Here is a 19,569-nt window from a genome sequence, read left to right as displayed (position 1 = left end):
TACAGAGAAAAGTCAGAAGTACTGCAGTGCTGGTCAGAGCATATAGTATATAGTAGAGTACAGTCTGGTATTGTATGACATAGTACAGTTATTTTTAGCAGAGGAACCTGAAATAAATGGCTACTTCTTGGCCACAAGGCTGCTTTATACTTTAGCTTTTACACAATCAGATTTTTCCCTCTCAACTTCATGTTTTCCTAACAGTCACCAAACCTCAGTTTTGCTCCATACAGAAAGGCCTGATTTCCAAGATAAGGTCTTTGTAGAATTAAATGCTGATATCACAACTACACGTGTCACTGAATGATTAGATAACATCTCCAGCTCCATCTGCACAGGAATACTAATGCTACAAGCTGCATATAAATAAGATCCATAATCTGCTTTACCAATAATCTGTTTTTTTAATCATTGTATTCATGGCTTGTTGATGAAATGTTTTCCTTTGCAGTGAATCAGATATTAGATTCATTTTGGAAAGAAAATAATTTGTAACATTTCAAAGATTTACATGAACATCCTCTGAATGCTGGTGACGTTGATTCCTAAATAAATAGAAGTTAGAAAAAGAATGTGAGGAGCATTGATAACGATGAAGCATCTCAATTTCGTTCAAAAGTCACCACGACAAACAACTCCAGAAATAATGAAGATGAAAAACCCACTTTAAATATATATTGCATGTTATTATGCAGTGTTTAGCTGACAGATCTTGGAATTGACATATTTAGGTCAGGTTATTACATAGAGTATGTTTACATTAAGGGTGTGAAGCTGCCGCGCTGCACACAGGAAAATATGAGTCTTACTTAAAGGAGGTTGTAAAAAATAGTATGAATTTGTTTGTTTTGATCAATATGTTATGAAAGTGAAATATTTATTTATTGGTTTGATATATAGATACATTCTAATGCTTTAATTAGTACCTCTCTTGTAACCATGTGTACATTTTGGGGCCACACCATCATCGCAGTAAGCTACTTCGTTTTCAAAAGCTCGTTCTCTCTCAATGTATCCGACGGTTCACATTACTTTCATTTTGTGTGTTGCCTTTAAATTACCTATACAGGCCGGTTGCTGGCCACTCCATATCCCATCGGCCTGACAGAGTCTGGAGGCAGAGCCTACCAGCAAGTAGGGGACATGGCAGTAGAACCTGACGTCTGACCTGTGGAGGAAAATAAATGTTTAATATCACACATACAAAAAGGGAACACATATAAGAGATGAGCAAATCATTTCAGATATAGTTAGATTTTTTTTCTAACATCTGTTATAGGACAGTGTAGAGTGTGATAATGTCTGAACGTCCTTATCTGAGCACTTGTGACCTACATCCTTTTTTTGGGGTCGCGAACAAAAATCTCTTTGTTCCATGCAGTGTTTCAAACTGACATAAAGACACAGAGGCCAAAGCTTGTCTAATCCCATTTCTGATCAAAACTAAAGGAGGCAAAGCCTGGTGACCTTGCTGTTTCAGACAGTTTACTACCTCCTCTACATAGAAGCATGTTTCTGATGAAGCACATTATAACATAGAATTTAGCCAATATTGATCATTAAAGTCAGTTATTAATATATTACCGGTATGAAAAGATGTTTCCTTCTCTGAATCCTCCTCCAGGGGAGCCGGGATCTCCACACAGGACAGCTTGAGAGACACAACAAGGACCGTTAACATTCTCGCTTCAATCACGACAACCGTGATGTGCACCAGTTTAAGTTAGAAAGTACTTTTCAGCTAACTTACGCAGACACTGGGGTACGTCTCCCGTCCACGTCCCGTTCCCTTCACAGGACAACACGGCGGGAGCGGACAATTGGTAACCGTGGAAACAACTGTAGCTCACACTTGCTCCCCAGTAGTGATCCGTCCCCTCCACTTTCCCATGATCCACCTGAGGAGCAGGTCCACACTGGATCACTGCAACACACACACAAAAGTAAAATGATTACAATTAACATAGCTCAAGGGACAAAACGTCTGTGTGTGTGTGTGTGTGTGTGTGTGTGTGTGTGTGTGTGTGTGTGTGTGTGTGTGTGTGGGGGGGGGATCCCGGGGGGTTAGTTTTCCTTAATCCACCTTTCGAAAAAATGTCCAATCTGTTTAGATTTAGAATAAGCGCAATGGAAATAGTTATTATTATAAGTGATGGTACTATAGTGGTGGTAGTAGTAGTAGTAGTAGTAGTAGTAGTAGCAGTAGTATAAATAGTTTAAATTGCCCTTAGACTTTAAGCTATTGGCTGCACCATGTGTTTGAATGACCATTGTTAGGTAACATGATAAACACTTATAGAAAATAAAAAGCAGTAATGATAGGTCCTTAGTGGATGTGCAGACCCAAGATGACGAAGATGGGAATCAACAGTTGAAATAATGTCTTTCTTAAGAAAAGCCACAATTAGAAAGACCTGAGTAAGAATTACATCATAATGTTTTCAGAGCCAGATTCTTCCATATTCAAGGTCAATGCAGGTTCTATGACAAGATGGCTACAGATGGAGGTGGGACATGGAGTGAAAACAAAGAACAGCGAAAAGCAGCAGACAGCTGTGATCACCATATGGACATTAACTGTCTTAAAACCGCACATGGCCGAGGTCACCACGTTCAAGTTGCTGAAACCAAGAGACCAAGCTCGGTCCCCGTATGGAGGGTGGGTTTGTGAAAGGATAGTTTGAGTTTAGCGTTGCTTGTGGAGCCATTTCTGCTTCCACCCTGGTTGCTGGGACTAATCTGCGATGGGGTTTCCCTTCAGTCATCTGAATCAAATGCTGACAATATCATCCACATGACAACTTTTCCATCAGCTGTCTTGTTATGGAATGCTGTTCTCCGATGGGATTTAAAGAACAAATACATCCCTAAAGCGAAACTCAATTAGTGGGCATGCTGTTTATGGAATGGGAACAATCCCATTCAAACCTAAAGCTTTTATAGCTGCTAGTGAACAGAACAAATGTTTACATTGATTATAGCATTTAAACTACATCTGTTATACATAGAGAATCAACAGCATCTTTTTAATGTTTTAGAAAACAAAATATTGTACATTCTTCCGTGTGCACTTGGGTGTTCCTACATGACGCCATGTTGCATGGGCATTAACATCTGTGCATACAACTTCATAACACCATGATAAACACCCGCGTGTGTGCGTGCTCGAGTGTGAGCGCCCAACTCCCTAAGATAATGATAACCATCTGCATGGTTTCAAACATCTAATAAAGTCAGTGTAATTCTCATCTAACCGCGAGACAGATGGTTTCATGCACCATTCACTCTGCCATGATGATATACAGTGCACGAACACGCACGCACACGCACACACAGACACACACACACACACACACACACACAGACAGATACTCAAACAGGCATGCACACACAAGCAATATATGTATGTACAGTAGGAGCACCGATAAAACACATGCTGAAATTAACAGTCAACTAAATGGTACATGTATGTGCATAGTGCAGTAAAATAACAATACTTGATATAGTCTGCTAATCCTTTGTCTTATTTTGTTTCCCTCTCTGCCTCTGTTGCATTATGGTTTGTCTTTTGCTGAAAGTGCGGTTATTAAAAACACTGTTTTGAACTATAAAAATGCAACTGTTTTTGTAACATTGCAGTTTCCAGGCAACCGTGTGTGCACTCGGCAAACTAATAACTTGACAAATTCTGATTCATACCTGAAGAAGCCAAAATTCGACACACCTACTCACAAGTCAATGCCAAATCCCACTTTCTTAAAAAACATGCCATTCATCATTGTTTGTGGTGTGAGTCCAGGAGTGATAGCTGGTGGTTAGCCAGCAAGTAATAGGGATTTAAATTAATTATTGAATGAGTGTTTTCTCTTTTATTAAAACAGCTTTGTAGTCAGGCATCAAACTCCAGCTGTCTTAAAATAGAATCAAACGTTTAATTAAAATTGTTTTACTTCAGAAGTTTCATATTTCAGACCAATATTTCTGCAGGTCTCTGATGCCCAAACAGCACCTGCGTGTGTAATTGAAGGTTTCTGAATTATTTTTTTTTTGTCTCTGTCTGTGTCTTTGCTTTGTTGTTAATGAACCGCTTTGGCTTCATATTAGTCTGGAGGAGGAACTCGTCTGCTTTCCACCCACTGCTCCTCTTCTCCTCTTCTCTTCTGTCACAGCCATCATTGACTCTTTTCCTTTCCCCTCGCCCTTTGTTCTCTCCTCTCACGTCTCCACCCTCTGCTCTCTCTTACACATCGGTCCCCTGCCTCCATCCTCTCCTTCCACTCCTCTCTCCCTCCAGACCTTCTTCTCTTTCTTCCTCCCTGCACCCCCCCCCTCCTTCTGTCCCAGCTCCCGGCTCTTTTATATCTCCACCTTTCCTCTCTCGGTCTCGCTCTCCACACCCCTGCTGCCTCCCCCTCCCTTCATCTTTTAGGGATATCTCTCTCTTGGTGCAATTCAGCCAGTCAACACACTTTATGGGCTTAATCCCTTTCCTCACTGTGTGTTTACAGGTTTAGGGACAGGTATCGATTCGCCTCTCGCTTTCTTTCTCCCATCACTCGTTTCCTCTCTCTCTCTTTCCTCTCTGTTGTTTCTGTTTTTAGCTCGTCACGTTATCTCTTTTCCGTCTTTGCATTTACACACTTTCTCTTTTCCTCCCATTTCCTTAATCTCTGCAGTAATCTGCGTCTTGTGTTTTGGAGTTGATGTAATGTTTTATTCCACTCTGCCCCCGCACTGCTTTCTTGCGAGATCTAACTTGATTCTTTTGCCAGTCGAGCGACACTTTAATGGCTTACAACTCCTCATTCAATATGCCTGTGTGTGTGTGTGTGTGTGTGTGTGTGTGCCTGCGTGTGAAAAAGTTGTTGTTCCAAAACAGGATCAAATGTCGACTTGTGGATTGTTTGAAGTGGTTGAAATCAAAGGCGATGGAAATGGGGGAGATAAACAGAAAGACACGAACAGCAGAACCTAAAGAGAGGAGTAAAGAGAGAAGAAAAAGGAGGGCAGAGAGGAAAAGAGGGAAAGAGAGAAACAAAGAACGACAGAGGACTTTTCTCACCTGGATCTCTGCCTCTCTTTCTCGTTCTTTTTTCCTCCCCTCTAATTTTTTAACGTTCCTATTTCCCAGCTCAGTCTCATTTTCTTTGACCTACAGTATCTTTCACTTCCTCGTTTTCCCCTCCGTCTGCATCTCTCTCCGGTTCCCTCTCAGTAGCCTCTCTGCCTGCTTTCTCATTTTTTTTCTTATCTCAGTTCAAAGCCTCTGCTACTGCAGCAGCCAGCAGGAGATTTTCTGTTTGTGGGAAGAAGCGGCGGGGAGGATCTCAGGAAACATTCCTCTTTGCTGTTGTTGAGTATCAGAGTCCAAACTCTACATATGGGCTGCTGTAAAAGCGCTGTCCCATTTTATTTTAATAGATTCTTTTTTATTTTCCCCTTTGTGTTTGTGAAAAACAGAGAAGTTTCAAGAAATAAAGCCCAATTTAACCGTGTGTTATTGTTAAGAGCAATGTTAATCTTTCTTTGGCCTCTTTTTAATGTAGTGTTAAAGTCCAAATGTGTTATTTTCATCTGCCAGCTTGCACTGAAATACTGTTGTACTTGTTTATATTGTCACTTGATTTATGCAGCTCTGTAAAAATACTTATTTATACTTAATTATTTATAGATTATTTTAGACTTGATATGTTTTTCACTTCAAGCTAATGTGATAAATTGTGTTCAACTGCAGTGTAGAATGTAACCTAATGTTGGTTTATCTACTTGCTATTCAGGTTTAGTCCCTGAGGATACATTTATCCATTATATAAATATATATTATACAACTTAATGAACATTTCATTATCCATGCTTTCCCGCACCACACTCTTAAATTATTTTATATTTCAATACAGTTCAAGTTTTATAGGATATAGTTTAACATTTCCGAGTCCTTTTCATTCTATTTATTGATGCCATTTATGTTAATTGCTAGTTTTTCAGGTGCTACATAAAAAACATAATGTTTTATTTATTCATATTTTTAAATAAAACCCGGACTGGCTTCAAAAACTCTAGCCTTGGTTGAAAATGATTTACCTGCAAGCTGCCGTATTCCCTCACACACAATCCTGCAGTTCCCTTGATGCCGATTATATTTTTGTACAAACTCAAAAGCTGCTGTCCTCGTCTCCTTTTACTTTGGGAGCAGTTATTATGAGTTGTCGTTCTTGTCACCTTTGCAGCTGGGTTTGGTTTGGTTCCAGGTTCCGTCTTTTGTGCAGCGTAGAACACTTCGTCCAGATCCAGGCGGCTCCATCAGGTGGCCAGGGTTACAGTGGTAGCTCACGGTGTGGTTGAAGGTAAACTCTCTTCCGAGATAGATCCCATTGGCTAGAGGCCCAGGGTCTCCGCAACTGATCACTGAAATGATGTGAGGTAAACTTTTTATAGGGGCAAATCATGAATAGAGTATGTGCAGTATATATCTGTCAGATGAAGCCTGCAGTGGTGTAGTAATGCGTCAGGGCAGTAACATTATTGGACCCTGCTTGCCCCTTTACCTTGCCCTCCTACTCAACCTTCTAAAAGAAACCTTCCTTAACTTCCCTGAAGCACATCACCACTTCACTTCACTTCGTCTAACCTCCACCTTGGTTTTATGTTTTTCCCCCAGACCGCCGTCAGACTCAGTTAAACTACAACACAACAACCTTGTACAGTTCTGTATCTGCACAGTGGCTCACTGCTGTGGTCCATGCAGAATTTATGCTAATGTCCTTGTCCTCAAGAAAATCTATACTTGCACTGACACACTGACATTATTTGCAGGAGTAGCTTCAGTGCTAGTTTGACCTGATAATATAACAGTAAGGTAGCAATAATATCCAACCCTACCAGTGCAGTCTGGTGGTTGTCCTGTCCACGTCCCATTGGTTGTGCAGTGTCTGGTGGTCAGGCCGGATGTTTTGAAGCCTTCCCAGCATGCATAGGCCACCGAGCTGCCAAAGGTGATGCCGTCACTGAAGACAATCCTGCCGTGCGCTGGCGTGCCAGGGTTACCGCAGGATACAGCTGAGGAATCGAGGAAATATTAAACAGCGGTGATTAATGATACTGATGATATCAGTGTGAACAATAATGTCTCGCTGTCACTCAAGGCTGATCAGCTGTGGGCTGCAATAATGAGATTATCACCAGAGTCAGCTGGAAATCACATAAAATATATCCCAGAGGAAGTGAGGCTGATTAATAACTAAAGGTTGTTGGACTGATTCCCAGCCCCGACTGAATGGCAGATGTACAGTATTCTGCCTGTGTGCGAGAAGCTGGCAGGAGGATCGGTAATACATCTGCAGCCCGCGCTCTAAGTGCCACTGAGCCAAGCACCAAGGCTTCAAATGCTCAAAGGACAAGGTTCTGCCTCTTATTAAAAAACAAGACATGATGATGTGAGAAGATATGTGACAGTGTTTTGCATACGATCATCGTGGTGTGACTCCAAACAGCTGTGGAATGAAACAAACAAATATATGTGAGACGATGCAGCCGGGTTGTGAAGCTAGCTACCAGTCAGTGGACATTGTCTTTCTGATGTCAACTTGGTGAAAAGAAAGTCTCAGCAATGAAATCGGATAACACACGTTTATAATTTGAGAACGGCTCCACGCGGGACATTGCAGCATCTGTTAGGACACACTGGCGTCTCGCAGCTGCCTCAGCAGGCTTTGCACTAAAGCCCCTACAATGCATGGATCTCACAGTGGAAACATTTGTCTTAACCAGTCTAAAGACAAGTCTACGATCTTTATCCATCCTCGGATTGTTTTGCTTTCTAGCCGCTGCTGCTCTGGTAGATTGTGAGACACTGACAGAGAGGACGCAAGGATGAGGAAGGGCAGAGACCGTGGCTCTGGTCTGAAGCAGTGATTCATCTGTCTGACGCTCGCTGGCTCAGCACATTAACAGAACCAACAGGAATTAACAACTAACCACAGAGCATCTCACTAATAAGATCATGACAGCTGATGGCCTTAAACAATCAAACACCTATTGATGGGATTCATTAGTTAGAGCCCTTAAAAGCTCTGTCCAAAAGTGTGTGTGTGTGTGTGATGGGATGCCAAGGTGGAGCACACCACGCAAAAGCTGAGTTTGTGTGCGTGTGTGTGTGATTGTGTGTGTGTGCGTCTCGTATATAGACATGGTGAGCATCAGTCTGTGTTTGACTGTGTAGATGTATTTCGTTGTTTATGGATTTCTTTGTGTTTGTGTCCCGGTGATAGATGCCTCATCCTTTCTGAATCAGCTTTTAACCACTATTAGCTTAATGAAAAACAACTGAAGACAGACATAAATAATTAGCGTGACCCAAACAGACACTGGCGCACGAACGCAAACACAGTGTGTGCATTCTGTTCGTGTATGTGTGTGTTTAACGTGCGTGCGCTCCGGTGTCTAAAAGAGTGGATTTTGACGTTATTGATTTGGTGCATGTCGGGAAACCATGACTCAAAATAAAAGTAAAAGTCATCTCTAACTGTCGAGACCGTCTCAACCGCCTCAGTAAAGAGTTTTATTCCAAATCAAGATACAATCTGAACATATTGATAGCTGGTATGGCAAGAAAAGTACATTATGGATTTCTAATATCAATCAGGAGGTTTTAAAAAACAAATTACAACAAGTAACAAAGTTTTTAAGTTTGGAAATAGTTTTATAATATAAAATTGTGGAACTAAATATATGGTATGTGGGTATGAAATATGCCAAGCAGAAGCTGCAATTTATCAGCGTAATATATTTATTAGAATGATTATCCACTGCATATTTTTCTCATTTAAGTCAGTTTGACATTTAATCTTTGCAGTGCTCTATAGTTAGTATACTGGTGAGGTTTTGGGTCACAGCCACACAACATTACAGCAGAGTACACGGAAACTGCATGACTCACTCTTCCTCCCACTATCCACTAAACTCACTGCAGGAGCAGTACATCCATCTAACTGAAGCTAGATTGTGCATCAAAGAACAATGGAGTTGATGTCAGCAGTGTTTTATTCAGCCCACCTAACATAGCTGGCGATAGGGAGCAGGCAGCACACTGGCAGCGGCTCAGGATTTGGGGACCCACTTTAATTTCCCCTAAACCCCCAATGGGTTTAAAACGTGTCTCTGAAAACTGCTGTTGTGTAGGAGCCACTTTATTGCCACTGTGCTGTGGAAGATCCAGCTCAGTCAGTCAGGAGTGACACACTTCAGTACTTCCGAGTGCACAACTACACACACTCACGCACACAAACACACTGAATGCTTTGGATAACACTTCAGTTAGAGGTCAGTCTACATATCAAATCCACATGTAAAGTAAAGCTACAATATTATTTTGTATATTTTGTTGGGCGGCATTTGTGTGCCGCAGAGATTAAGCTGAAGAATGACAATTCATATTATGCTTTAGGCTACAATTTTACATACAAGGCACTTCACCATACATATAACTTTTCATGTTATGAATTAAATTCATCCCTATTAATGTATATGGAATTTGTAAGCTTCACTTACTCAATATTTATAGTGTACAGTGTACGATGTGTGTAATGTGCTTTAAGCTATATTTAGGAATGGATTATTTGCTTACTGTCACTAGCATGCCAAGTAGCCTGATGCTACTGTATTCTCCAAAGAAAATATTAAGCTGCTCAACTTTGGAGCCTGAGATGATTTTTTTTCACATAAAAGAGTGAATAATTAAGTCTATATGCCACAAATACACTGTCTGTTTATGCAAAGTCTGCACCCCTTCCTTTTAAAGCATGTTTATTTTTACAGCAGTGTTCTATAGAATCTGGGTTGGGACCCAAAGGCAAATCTCAGAGGAGACAGGTAGCTTGCTATCAAAACACATTATGTTCTCTAAACAGACAATTCAGTTTATGCTATATTGTCACATGCATGTCCCTTGTATAGGGGCGGCGGCAGCCTTTTAAATAAATGGTGCATACAAACAAAATCCAGTGAATAACAGCCCACTGATTGATCTATTTTAACTCCAGGAGAAAGTCACTGCTTTGATATTAAATAATAAATAATCACATGCTACGATGAGACTCAAAATGTCATCTACCTACTATTTACACAAACTACTGTCTGACTGTGTGTGAAACTCATCTCACACACCACGATCTGGATGCATGGTACCTTCAATATAATAAAAATGATTGTTGGACATGTCTTCTTCTTTGTCCTCTATGTATAAACAACAGCAGCGGTTTCCAACTGGGAGCCTGCGGCCAACAATATGTGTGCTGCCAGATCATTTTTAGAATCTGAATAGGTTTATTTACAAACACATCCGGCTGACACAGACATTCACGGGTGTCGCGAGCGCTGATCTCCGTCATAGCAGCAGCATTCATAGAATCACTTCCTCTTCAGCGATGGGACTTCAAAGCACAACACTTGTTTTGTTGATGTCATTCTTTCTATCAAACTGAATTACAGAGCTTTAATTAAAAAAAAACATGAAAATAGCTGATATGCAATATATGAAAAAGATCAGAAATATACCAACCAATCGATCTTGTATAAAAGCTAAACATAGGATAAAGCAATTAAAATAGCCATTGCAGATAAACCAGATAGGATGATTACAAAACGTTCAGGCTTCACTCTGCACTCTATAAACAACCTCTGCACACAATGTCCAGCACACACACACGATAAAAAAGTTACATATATTGTAGAACTGTTTGAGGAGGTATGACTAGTGACAAGAAATAATTCCAAGGTAGCTCTAGAGCATTAACACAGCCCAAGTAAACAGCTAATAAAGGTTCTAATAAAGGTAGAACGGGCACCGCACTAGTCTCTATAAAAGAGAAAGATAAAGGTGGTGTGTGCTGTTTGAAGTGTGAGTTTCTAATGAGTTTTCTTTCATGTTAAAATTGACATTTTTTATAAAGGGTGTTGCCACTCTTCCCCACCTTGACAGACAGGCTGCGTGCCACTCCAGGTGCCATTGTGCAGGCAGGTCCTCTCGGCTGAGCCAGTCAGACTGTATCCTGCCTCACAGCTGAAACGCAGCAAGCTCTTGGTTTTAAATTCTTCCCCTCCAAGGCGGGCACCATGGGGAGGGACCCCTGGGTCTCCGCAGATTCCTGGAGTCACACCTACAGTGACAAAAGAGACACATGTTAAGGCAAAGGCTACACAACTACAGCCGCACACATGCACACCACCGAGGCAACCCACGCAATCATCAACTCATGAGACAGAAACATACAAACACACATGCGCTGCAGAGCTTAATGCACTCAATACAGTTCATGCAAAACAACAACTGCATTCAAATTGGTATCCATTATCCTCCTAATAGGTTTTAGTGTTTTATGTAACTATATGGTAAACATAGGGTCAAAAGGTTTCCTCTCACTGGCGGCACCGTGCTAAAAATGTGTTCCCGCATTCAAGCTCCAGGTCAACAACATGCACAACAAAGCATTTGTGATGATGTTGATGTCATAGCCTTGTAACGTCTGTAGCAGTAAACGCACAAATATTTTGCCTACTCAGTTTTTTGTACACAGTGACGCACACGCATATATACGCACGCAAACTTTTATAAAACTGTACTTGTTCTAGCATTAAACGCACAGAGCGTGTCACAATTTGAGCAGCTTAAATTCCATCGGTGGGGATTTGTGAGTTTAACAGGGCACAGCTCCCAAATGCAGCGTCTTGCATCTCAATGAAGCCTTCAGCTGCAGGATGGATTCTGCCCCGCTGAGTGCTCTGTTTTGAGGCCGGCAGAGTGAGCTAATTGCATTTCAGCTGTAGAGACAGTTGATGCTGAGTTTGGAAATGATCGGTTGTGGTGTTGTGGGATATGTGTAAGCCTACTGTAGCGCAGCACTTACAAACTGAGAGGTAAACCAGGAAATCTTCCGACTCCTTTCCCCTGTTTGTAACACACGCTGCTCAAGCCGGGTTATTCACAGTCGTGACTCAGTTTAGACTGGTAACATACGATCATGTCCATTTGTCTTTTGTAAGTGGGACTGACGAATAAAGGACTGTAACATAGACTGTGGAGCAACAACACTCAGAAAACATCTTTGTTCTGAACTGAATACACTTTTATGATGAGTGTGTGCAATTTGGAGCTGCTTGATTGAATTTAAGGGGACTGTTGGGCTTTGTTGAAGGTATAAACTCTACTGTGTCCCAGTTCTAGTTTTTAATATTTTTAATATCTTTTATTTGGTTGGCCTCAGTTGCTGTCTCTAAAATACTTTCCATAGGAGTGATTTGGAGATGTCCAGTACATATACAAAGTTTTTTTTATACTAAATTTATTTGTTGCAAACATCTACATCAGATAAAGAAGTTATGAATAGCCCGGATGAAGCTGAAGACCACCAGACATGCTGCTTCATGAACCAATGAGCCATTACCTGTGCAGTACGGCGGCGCTCCACTCCACGTGCCATCTTCCTGACAGTGGCGAGTAGCGTTGCCCACCAGCACCCCTCCAGGCAAACAGGAGTAGTGCAGCACTGTACTGTACGTCCAACTGTGAGTTCCAGGCACCAGTGCATTAGGGGGTACACCGGGGTCTCCACAGGAAATCGCTACGGGGACAGAGATGGATTTAAATAGAGAGAGAGAGTGTTAATGTGCGTGGGGTCGTGTCCAACTATAGATTCCAGATACTACTGCATTAGGTGGTGCAGCTGGGTCACTGCAGGAGATGGCCACAGGAAGAGTGAGACAGGGAGGGAGTGTGCTAAAAGTGCCCACACAGATAACAGAGAAAAGACTCCAAAATAATATGTGCTTAAATGTGGAGTAAAAACACAAAAATAATGTTTCTTTGGGATGATTCTATACTGTGTGTTTTTAAAATAATAAATTTAGCTTAAAAATCTAGGTTTTAAAAATGAAGTGCTTTAACTTTATGTATTGATAGACAGTAAATGTAAAGGGGAGAGACGGGTATGAAATGCAACAAAGGTCCCCAGCTGGAAGCCAACTGAGGACTTTGTGGTTCTGTGGTTGTGCACGTGAATCATTAGGTAAAAGCTCTTTGGAGACTGTATACACATGTTTAAACAGAACCCTTAATGCTTTGTCAGCACCGTACTGCAGTATGCCAGTAAAGCTTATTTGTATCCAGTTTAACTGAATTGAATAAGAGGGAGCCAATAAGTCATCTCCAATTAAATTCCTTTTAGTTATAAAACATGAAAGAGCTTCTCTCTCCCGTGGTTCAAAAAGCAGAAATCGCTCCACAACGTCAAATCAGTGGACATCATTGAAAAAAAAAAAAAAAAGAGTACTTCAATTTTGGAGAAATTGATGTTTTACACAGCCCAGGTTTCTGGAGGACGCAGATATGAAACTGCTCTCGGGTTTCTCTCCCCCTTACCCCCAAATGGTATTACTTCATCCTCCCCTTGCCCCACAGTCATCACCCCACTCCCCCCAATTTTCCGATAAGACCTTGTTTCTTGAATGTAATGCTCGACGCGCAGACACCGGTGTCTCACCAGTGTCTGCCCCTCTCTCCCTCTCCGTCTGATTCCCCGTCGCCTGCTCTCTGTTACTGTGTCCTTGTTCTGCAGTCGTGTTCGCCTCTCTCCATCTCTGAATCAGATTCTTTCTGTCTATTGCTCTCTCTGGTTTAATCTCTATGTTTCTATCAGCCATGTTAGCCCCCTGACAGCGCCTATAGCCCTAAAAGAAATATCTCACCTTTTTTTCTGTGCACACATCCACTCAGGTGTGTACACACACACATCCACTCGGGCACGTACACACACACACATTCACAGACAGGCTCAAAACCTTCAAGTCTCTTTCTTTTCTACTCTTGCCTTCCTTTTATGATTACCTTCCTTCCATTTTCTGCCTTGTACCTGCTCTTATTCTTTCGGTTTGTCATTCCCTCCTCACCTTCCTTCCAGTTGCTCTTCAAGTCATTTCACTCTTTTCTGTCACGTTGCGTACAAAGAAAACTAAATGGAAATCCACCTGCCTCTGGCTAATTGTGTTCATCATGACAAACCTTTGCAGACATTCCAAATAGTTGTGACCCAATCACAATATGACAAACATTTTAATATAGGCCTATTACTTTACTTTACATGTCATTTGGCAGATACTTTTATCCAAAGCGAGTTACAATAGTGCATCAGCCATCTATGAGGGCCCTTTTTATAAATTTTTAGAGGTTCAGTATCATTCCCGAGGACCCTTCGGCATGCAGATGGGGAAGAGTGAGGATTGAACCGCCAACCTTCTTGTTGGAGGACGACCACTCTACCCCTAGGCCACCCCGCCTTCTATGAATTGTCTTTTAGCCTCTTTATCTCTTATATATCTTAAACCTGTTTTTTCATTGTTTCTTTCAAATTAAAGCATTTTCCAACACTCCCTGCATTGGTCCATCCATACCTTGGCAGCGAGGGATTGGTCGGTCCCATCGTCCATCATGTAGACACGTGAGGAGTGCAGAGCCCAACAGGTAGAAGCCTCGTTTACAGTGGATCGCCACGCTTACGCCATAACTGAAGACTTCTGGGTAGCGTAGGCCAGACTGGCGCACACCATTCTCCACATGGCCGGGGTCCGAACAGTTTACCACTGCGAGAGGGAGCACAAAAATGTTTAAGTCTCCAGAATATACATGATTAACATGGGCTGTGTGTGTTGACAGGAGAAGAGAGATTAGCGAGCTGTGCAGTGAAATTTGGGACATTCAGTATCATTTTGTGTCACCATTGACAGGTTTACTAACGCATGACTGTGATTACTGCACCCATAGCATCTGAGGAATCTGATGCATTGTGGGAGTGTTGGCATACTTTATGGATACACTCAGGAGGACAGTAAATGTATTGCACTATATAGCACATCAGGAGTGAATTTGGATACAAGATTTTTTATCAAAATAGACCGACTCTGTGGATGATGACACTTCACAGAAGAACCACCAGAGAATAGGATGGTGTTGAATACTTTCAGGGTCTTAAACCCTGAATCACAGTGTCGCAAATCCAGGTTGTCCTTGTTGCGCTGTCCTCCTCTTCACTGCTCTTTTTGTCCCACCCTGCTTTGTTCTCCAGAGTTCTTCTTTGTTCTCTACTCTCTCCTCTTGTCCCCTCTCCTCTGCTCTGCTCTCTGGGTGCATGCCAGTGCAGAAAGAGTGGAGTTTGATTTTCCGCATGTCACAGGGGAGACTGACATTCACTCATATTCAAGTCCGTGGGGGACATGGGGATATGTGCGTGCTTGTGTGCCGCTGTTGGCTGTGTGTGTGTGTGTGTGTGTATGTGCACGTCTGGCACCCTATGGGAACACAGAAAGTTTCAGTCTCAAAACTGACAGCTGCTGCGGGGAGGGAGAGAGGGATAAAACCGAAAAGTCAGGGAGATGGAGAAAGCAAGCAAGCGAGGATGAATCCCTTCAATGGAAAACCCATGTGAGCAACTATGTTGTATTGATCTGCTCCCATGACTCTGCTGAAGGACTCCCTGTTTGTGTTTTAGTATATCATAACTGTTACACGAGCAGAGGTCTGGGACTTGTAGTGTAACGACCACACATGGTTAGCAGAGGAGAAGAACGCATGTCTGCACATGTACCCAGCTGTGTGCTGTGGATGTGTGTGTATGCACATTTTAAATTGAGAGACACACACACACCAGACTGACTGTGGCTGAATACAGTTCAATGGAGACCGTGTTTATGCTACAGTTATTCAGTTCTCAATTTTACAGTTTGCTGGAAGCAGATTTGGACAAAACATTTCCAGTTGACATACTGCGGCTTGAAGCAAATCGGGCCAAAAATATACTGAGCACATACTGACCAGTTGAAATCATTGGTTTACTTGGATCTATGGATTTTAAAACTTTCCGCCCATTCGCTTTGATTTCTCTCAGCTGTGTGTGTCCAGGTGGCAACATGGCTAGAAATATCTTAATGTAATTATTTGAGGGTAAAAACAATGGAAGCATCGTAAGCATGCATTCATGCACTGACCAAAAAAAAAGCCAGTTTGCACAACTGCCTTTCCCTTGCTCTGAATATATAGTGGAGGTGAATATTCTGTGTACAATAATCTGGAAGCCTCTACAGGGATGTACAGTGTAGTGTTAATATATGTGTTTTTGACCTTTGCACACAGGCAGGGGGCTGCTCCACTGTCCGTTGAGTCGACACTGAGCTCGAGCGTTTCCACTAAGGACGTAACCTCTGTTGCAGGTGAAGTTGACAACATCATTGAGGTTGAACTCGCTGCCATTGGTCCGCCCATTGGCTGGGTTGCCCGGATGACCGCAAGTGATTGCTGACGGAGAGAAGTTGGATGACAAACAGGATTAGCGTAAAAGGTTTTGTCTGGAGCATTAAGGCTTCATCTTTTTGAACTTCAACAAATAACTGCTGCAGAGACTCGACTTGAAAAAACATAATTAACTCTAAAAAGCCTAAAATGTGTGACTTTTTCTGAATTTGATTTACTTTAAAAACTACAAAATATCCATGAATAAGGTAGCAGTGAATCACAATACACTGGCGATGGACCACGGTGGTTTTGGTTTCATCAAAGTACTTACGGACGCAGACAGGCGTGGTTCCGGACCACCGATGATCTTGCTGGCAGATTCTGACTGATGTTCCGATTAGGCGATATCCTAACATGCACTGGTACACCACCGTGTCACGGTAACTTGACCCGTCTCCACTTATGTGCCCATTGACGATTGGGTCTGGAGAGTCACAGTGACCAGCTAGAAGACACAGAAGGATAGAGATTAATGCACTATAATTAAAAATCAACTTAAACTCACTTTCTTAGAGTTTTAAAGTCATCGGTGTGGGTTCAGCTGTTCTGTAGTGTAAACGTACCAAATGCCAAACAATGTGCAGGAGGCATTCATATATAGTAAAACTATAAATCAGTGTTCAGACACAGTGCAGCTCTGTGACTGCAGCCCTAACCATAAAAAGTACTCATGGTCGTGCAGTAAGTGGCCTTGAAGTACAGCATCCTTTCATGATTTCTCAAACCTGAGCACGTCAATTGCAGGACACAACATGAGAGCATCACTGTGGAGAATCATTGGATTGTATTCAATACTATTTCATCTGTAACGAGACCAATAACCCAGATTTCACAGTCAATTCATCCCTTCATGTTTCTGTGCCTCATGGAGTCAATGATTGAAGCCCAAGGCTGTTTGATGTGTTTTTTTTCCAAATGATTCGACACACTTTCTTAAATGATGGTTAAGGCTGTAAAAGCAGACATCTAGAAAATTGATTATTTCATATAACTCATTAGAGATTAATTTTAATGGACTGCTGATATTTCTACCACGTGTCTAAACAGCATCTAGGACCCACTGGATAAAAAATGATTTTTATTATGATTTCCAAATCTGTTCACGCAGTTCACACAAAACAGAGATGCTTGTGATGATGTGTAAAACTGGCACGTTTCAAAGTGAAATACTGCAAGTTACATATTTTTGTAGAAATTATGAGGAACATATGTTTGGCTTTAGTTAAAGAGACACATTTTCAAATTTAATAAACAAGACACATCTTGCGAGGGAATTACACCAGCCGCAACACTCGTCAACACGTTCATGTTCTGAGTTCTGAGTACTCAATACTACTACTAATATATGAGCAATGATTAGTAGATTATCACATCAGCAATCAACTCATTATGACATTACCACAGTGGTACCCAGTGCTCAATACATTATTACAAGAGTACTCATTAGCCATTCTTTTTTTATTTGTACATGCGCAATTATTACTACAATATGATGTAATTAGTAGCCTCCTCATTACTTCCTAATTCCATGTGTACTCATTATAACATTGCATTGCATTACAGTACATTAATACATGTGTGGCCTTAATTTTCATCTCAACTACACATCTGATAAGATTTGCCAAATCTGCCCACACACATGTGAACGCCTGTCGAAGTAGCTACTCAGAACCTACCAGGGCAGCATGAGACCAGAAAGCCCTGTACACAATTGTGTTTGGGTTAATAAATGGGCACAATAGACTTCATGAAATGCCTTCACAACACTTCATTGATTAATCACAGTATCAAGGTCAGTCACTTTAGCTTGAAAACACATTTGTATCTGTATCAAACAGTCATTTAATGACTTCAAATGTTAAACTCTTCTCACATCAATGCTTATGTTATTTGGCTATTTCCCCTTTTCTTGCCCGAGAATTTCAGAATAATGACATGAAGGTAAACATGCTTTATATTATACATTCATCATATAAATGTGGGTAGAGTTCTTCTTACTCAGGTGTGCAACTCCAAGGTTGAATCATTGGAGTGGAGCGTGCATGTAAAATCAGTATTAATCATCTCATGGCTCGTGCTTACTGAAGGTCTAAATCAAGCCCTTAATGTAATAAGCGATAAAATGTATCATAGTACATCATTTGAGTTACTGAGGCATGTGCACAGTTTATCCTACTTATTGCTTGTCTAATTCCCATAGACTTTATCAAGACACCTTTATCAACCCCATGTTTTAATAAAGATTATGAGTGGTATGTATGCCTTCACACATTTTACTTTCAGTCTTTACAAAAAGCCCTTGACACAGTTTTGCCCTCTGTGCAGTACATGCAGGACCAATGCATACAGCAGATAAATATGGAGCCTTCATCACATTATATGAATATACATGTATCTGCCTGTATGTAAATGATATTAACATACTGGTCTTTCATTTGGCATAACACTGTATTTATATTATATAAGATTAAAAAAAACACAAGTCTCACAATTGATATCAGGTCATGCTGGATATTCAACCAAACATAAAAGATACACAAGAGATATTTAATGCAAGATGCCTCCAAGCCTTTGATTTAACTCCATTAACAGCTACTACAGTTCATTACCAATATAAACTGCTTCGTTTCAGTCTTAATTATTCATATCCTTGATCTGTAGAATTTGCATTTAATTATTGCTCATGCACTTCATGCTATTTATTTCTTTAAATGTTTTAGGACAGGATGCAACCCAATGTATAACCTCTCACATTTAGTGGAACTTACCTAGACACCTGGTTTCGGCCCCACTCCACAGCCCGTTAGCTCCGCACTCTCTGACATGTGACCCCACCAGGGTGTAGCCATGGTTGCACATAAAGATTGCCGTTGCTCCGAATGTGGTCAACGTCCCCAGTTTGGCCCCAAAGGGTGGAGAAGGAAGCTCACCACAGGAGATGACTAAAAAATTAGATACACACTATAAGATCATTTGATTACAGGCATACACTAGAAAATAGATATGATATAGCATTAGGAGGCTATGGGTATAGTTAAATGATCTGTGTTATATCTGGATATTAGGTGGGTTATGCTGCCAGGTTGTTATTTGAGGTAAGGTGGATGAAACGCTGCGAAAACTGAATTTATTTATTTATTTAGTGTTCCAATAAAGTTTTTCTCCTGTCCTTGGAGACAGTTTGAAGAATTGACTCTTGCGTTGCATTACTAAATCCCTCAGACATGCTGCAGCGT

General features: G+C 41.3%; 1 protein-coding gene across 1 annotated transcript in view; it reads right to left on the bottom strand.

Annotated features, from left to right (window-relative positions):
* Positions 1-19,569, bottom strand: part of LOC128442454 (CUB and sushi domain-containing protein 1) — a 289,198-nt gene that overhangs the window by 22,619 nt on the left and 247,010 nt on the right. Inside the window, exons 54-64 of the mRNA XM_053424918.1 lie at positions 19,102-19,275; positions 16,605-16,778; positions 16,163-16,336; positions 14,440-14,628; positions 12,438-12,614; positions 10,968-11,153; positions 6,880-7,056; positions 6,220-6,405; positions 1,751-1,924; positions 1,585-1,651; positions 1,062-1,168 (exon numbers count right to left, since the gene is read on the bottom strand). Coding sequence (XP_053280893.1) covers positions 1,062-1,168; positions 1,585-1,651; positions 1,751-1,924; positions 6,220-6,405; positions 6,880-7,056; positions 10,968-11,153; positions 12,438-12,614; positions 14,440-14,628; positions 16,163-16,336; positions 16,605-16,778; positions 19,102-19,275 — 1,785 coding nt within the window. The remainder of the gene's footprint in view (positions 1-1,061; positions 1,169-1,584; positions 1,652-1,750; positions 1,925-6,219; positions 6,406-6,879; positions 7,057-10,967; positions 11,154-12,437; positions 12,615-14,439; positions 14,629-16,162; positions 16,337-16,604; positions 16,779-19,101; positions 19,276-19,569) is intronic.

The sequence above is a fragment of the Pleuronectes platessa genome, chromosome 1, assembly GCF_947347685.1.
Source record: "Pleuronectes platessa chromosome 1, fPlePla1.1, whole genome shotgun sequence".
Taxonomy (NCBI): Eukaryota; Metazoa; Chordata; class Actinopteri; order Pleuronectiformes; family Pleuronectidae; genus Pleuronectes; species Pleuronectes platessa.
This window is presented reverse-complemented; position numbering and strand designations above follow the sequence as displayed.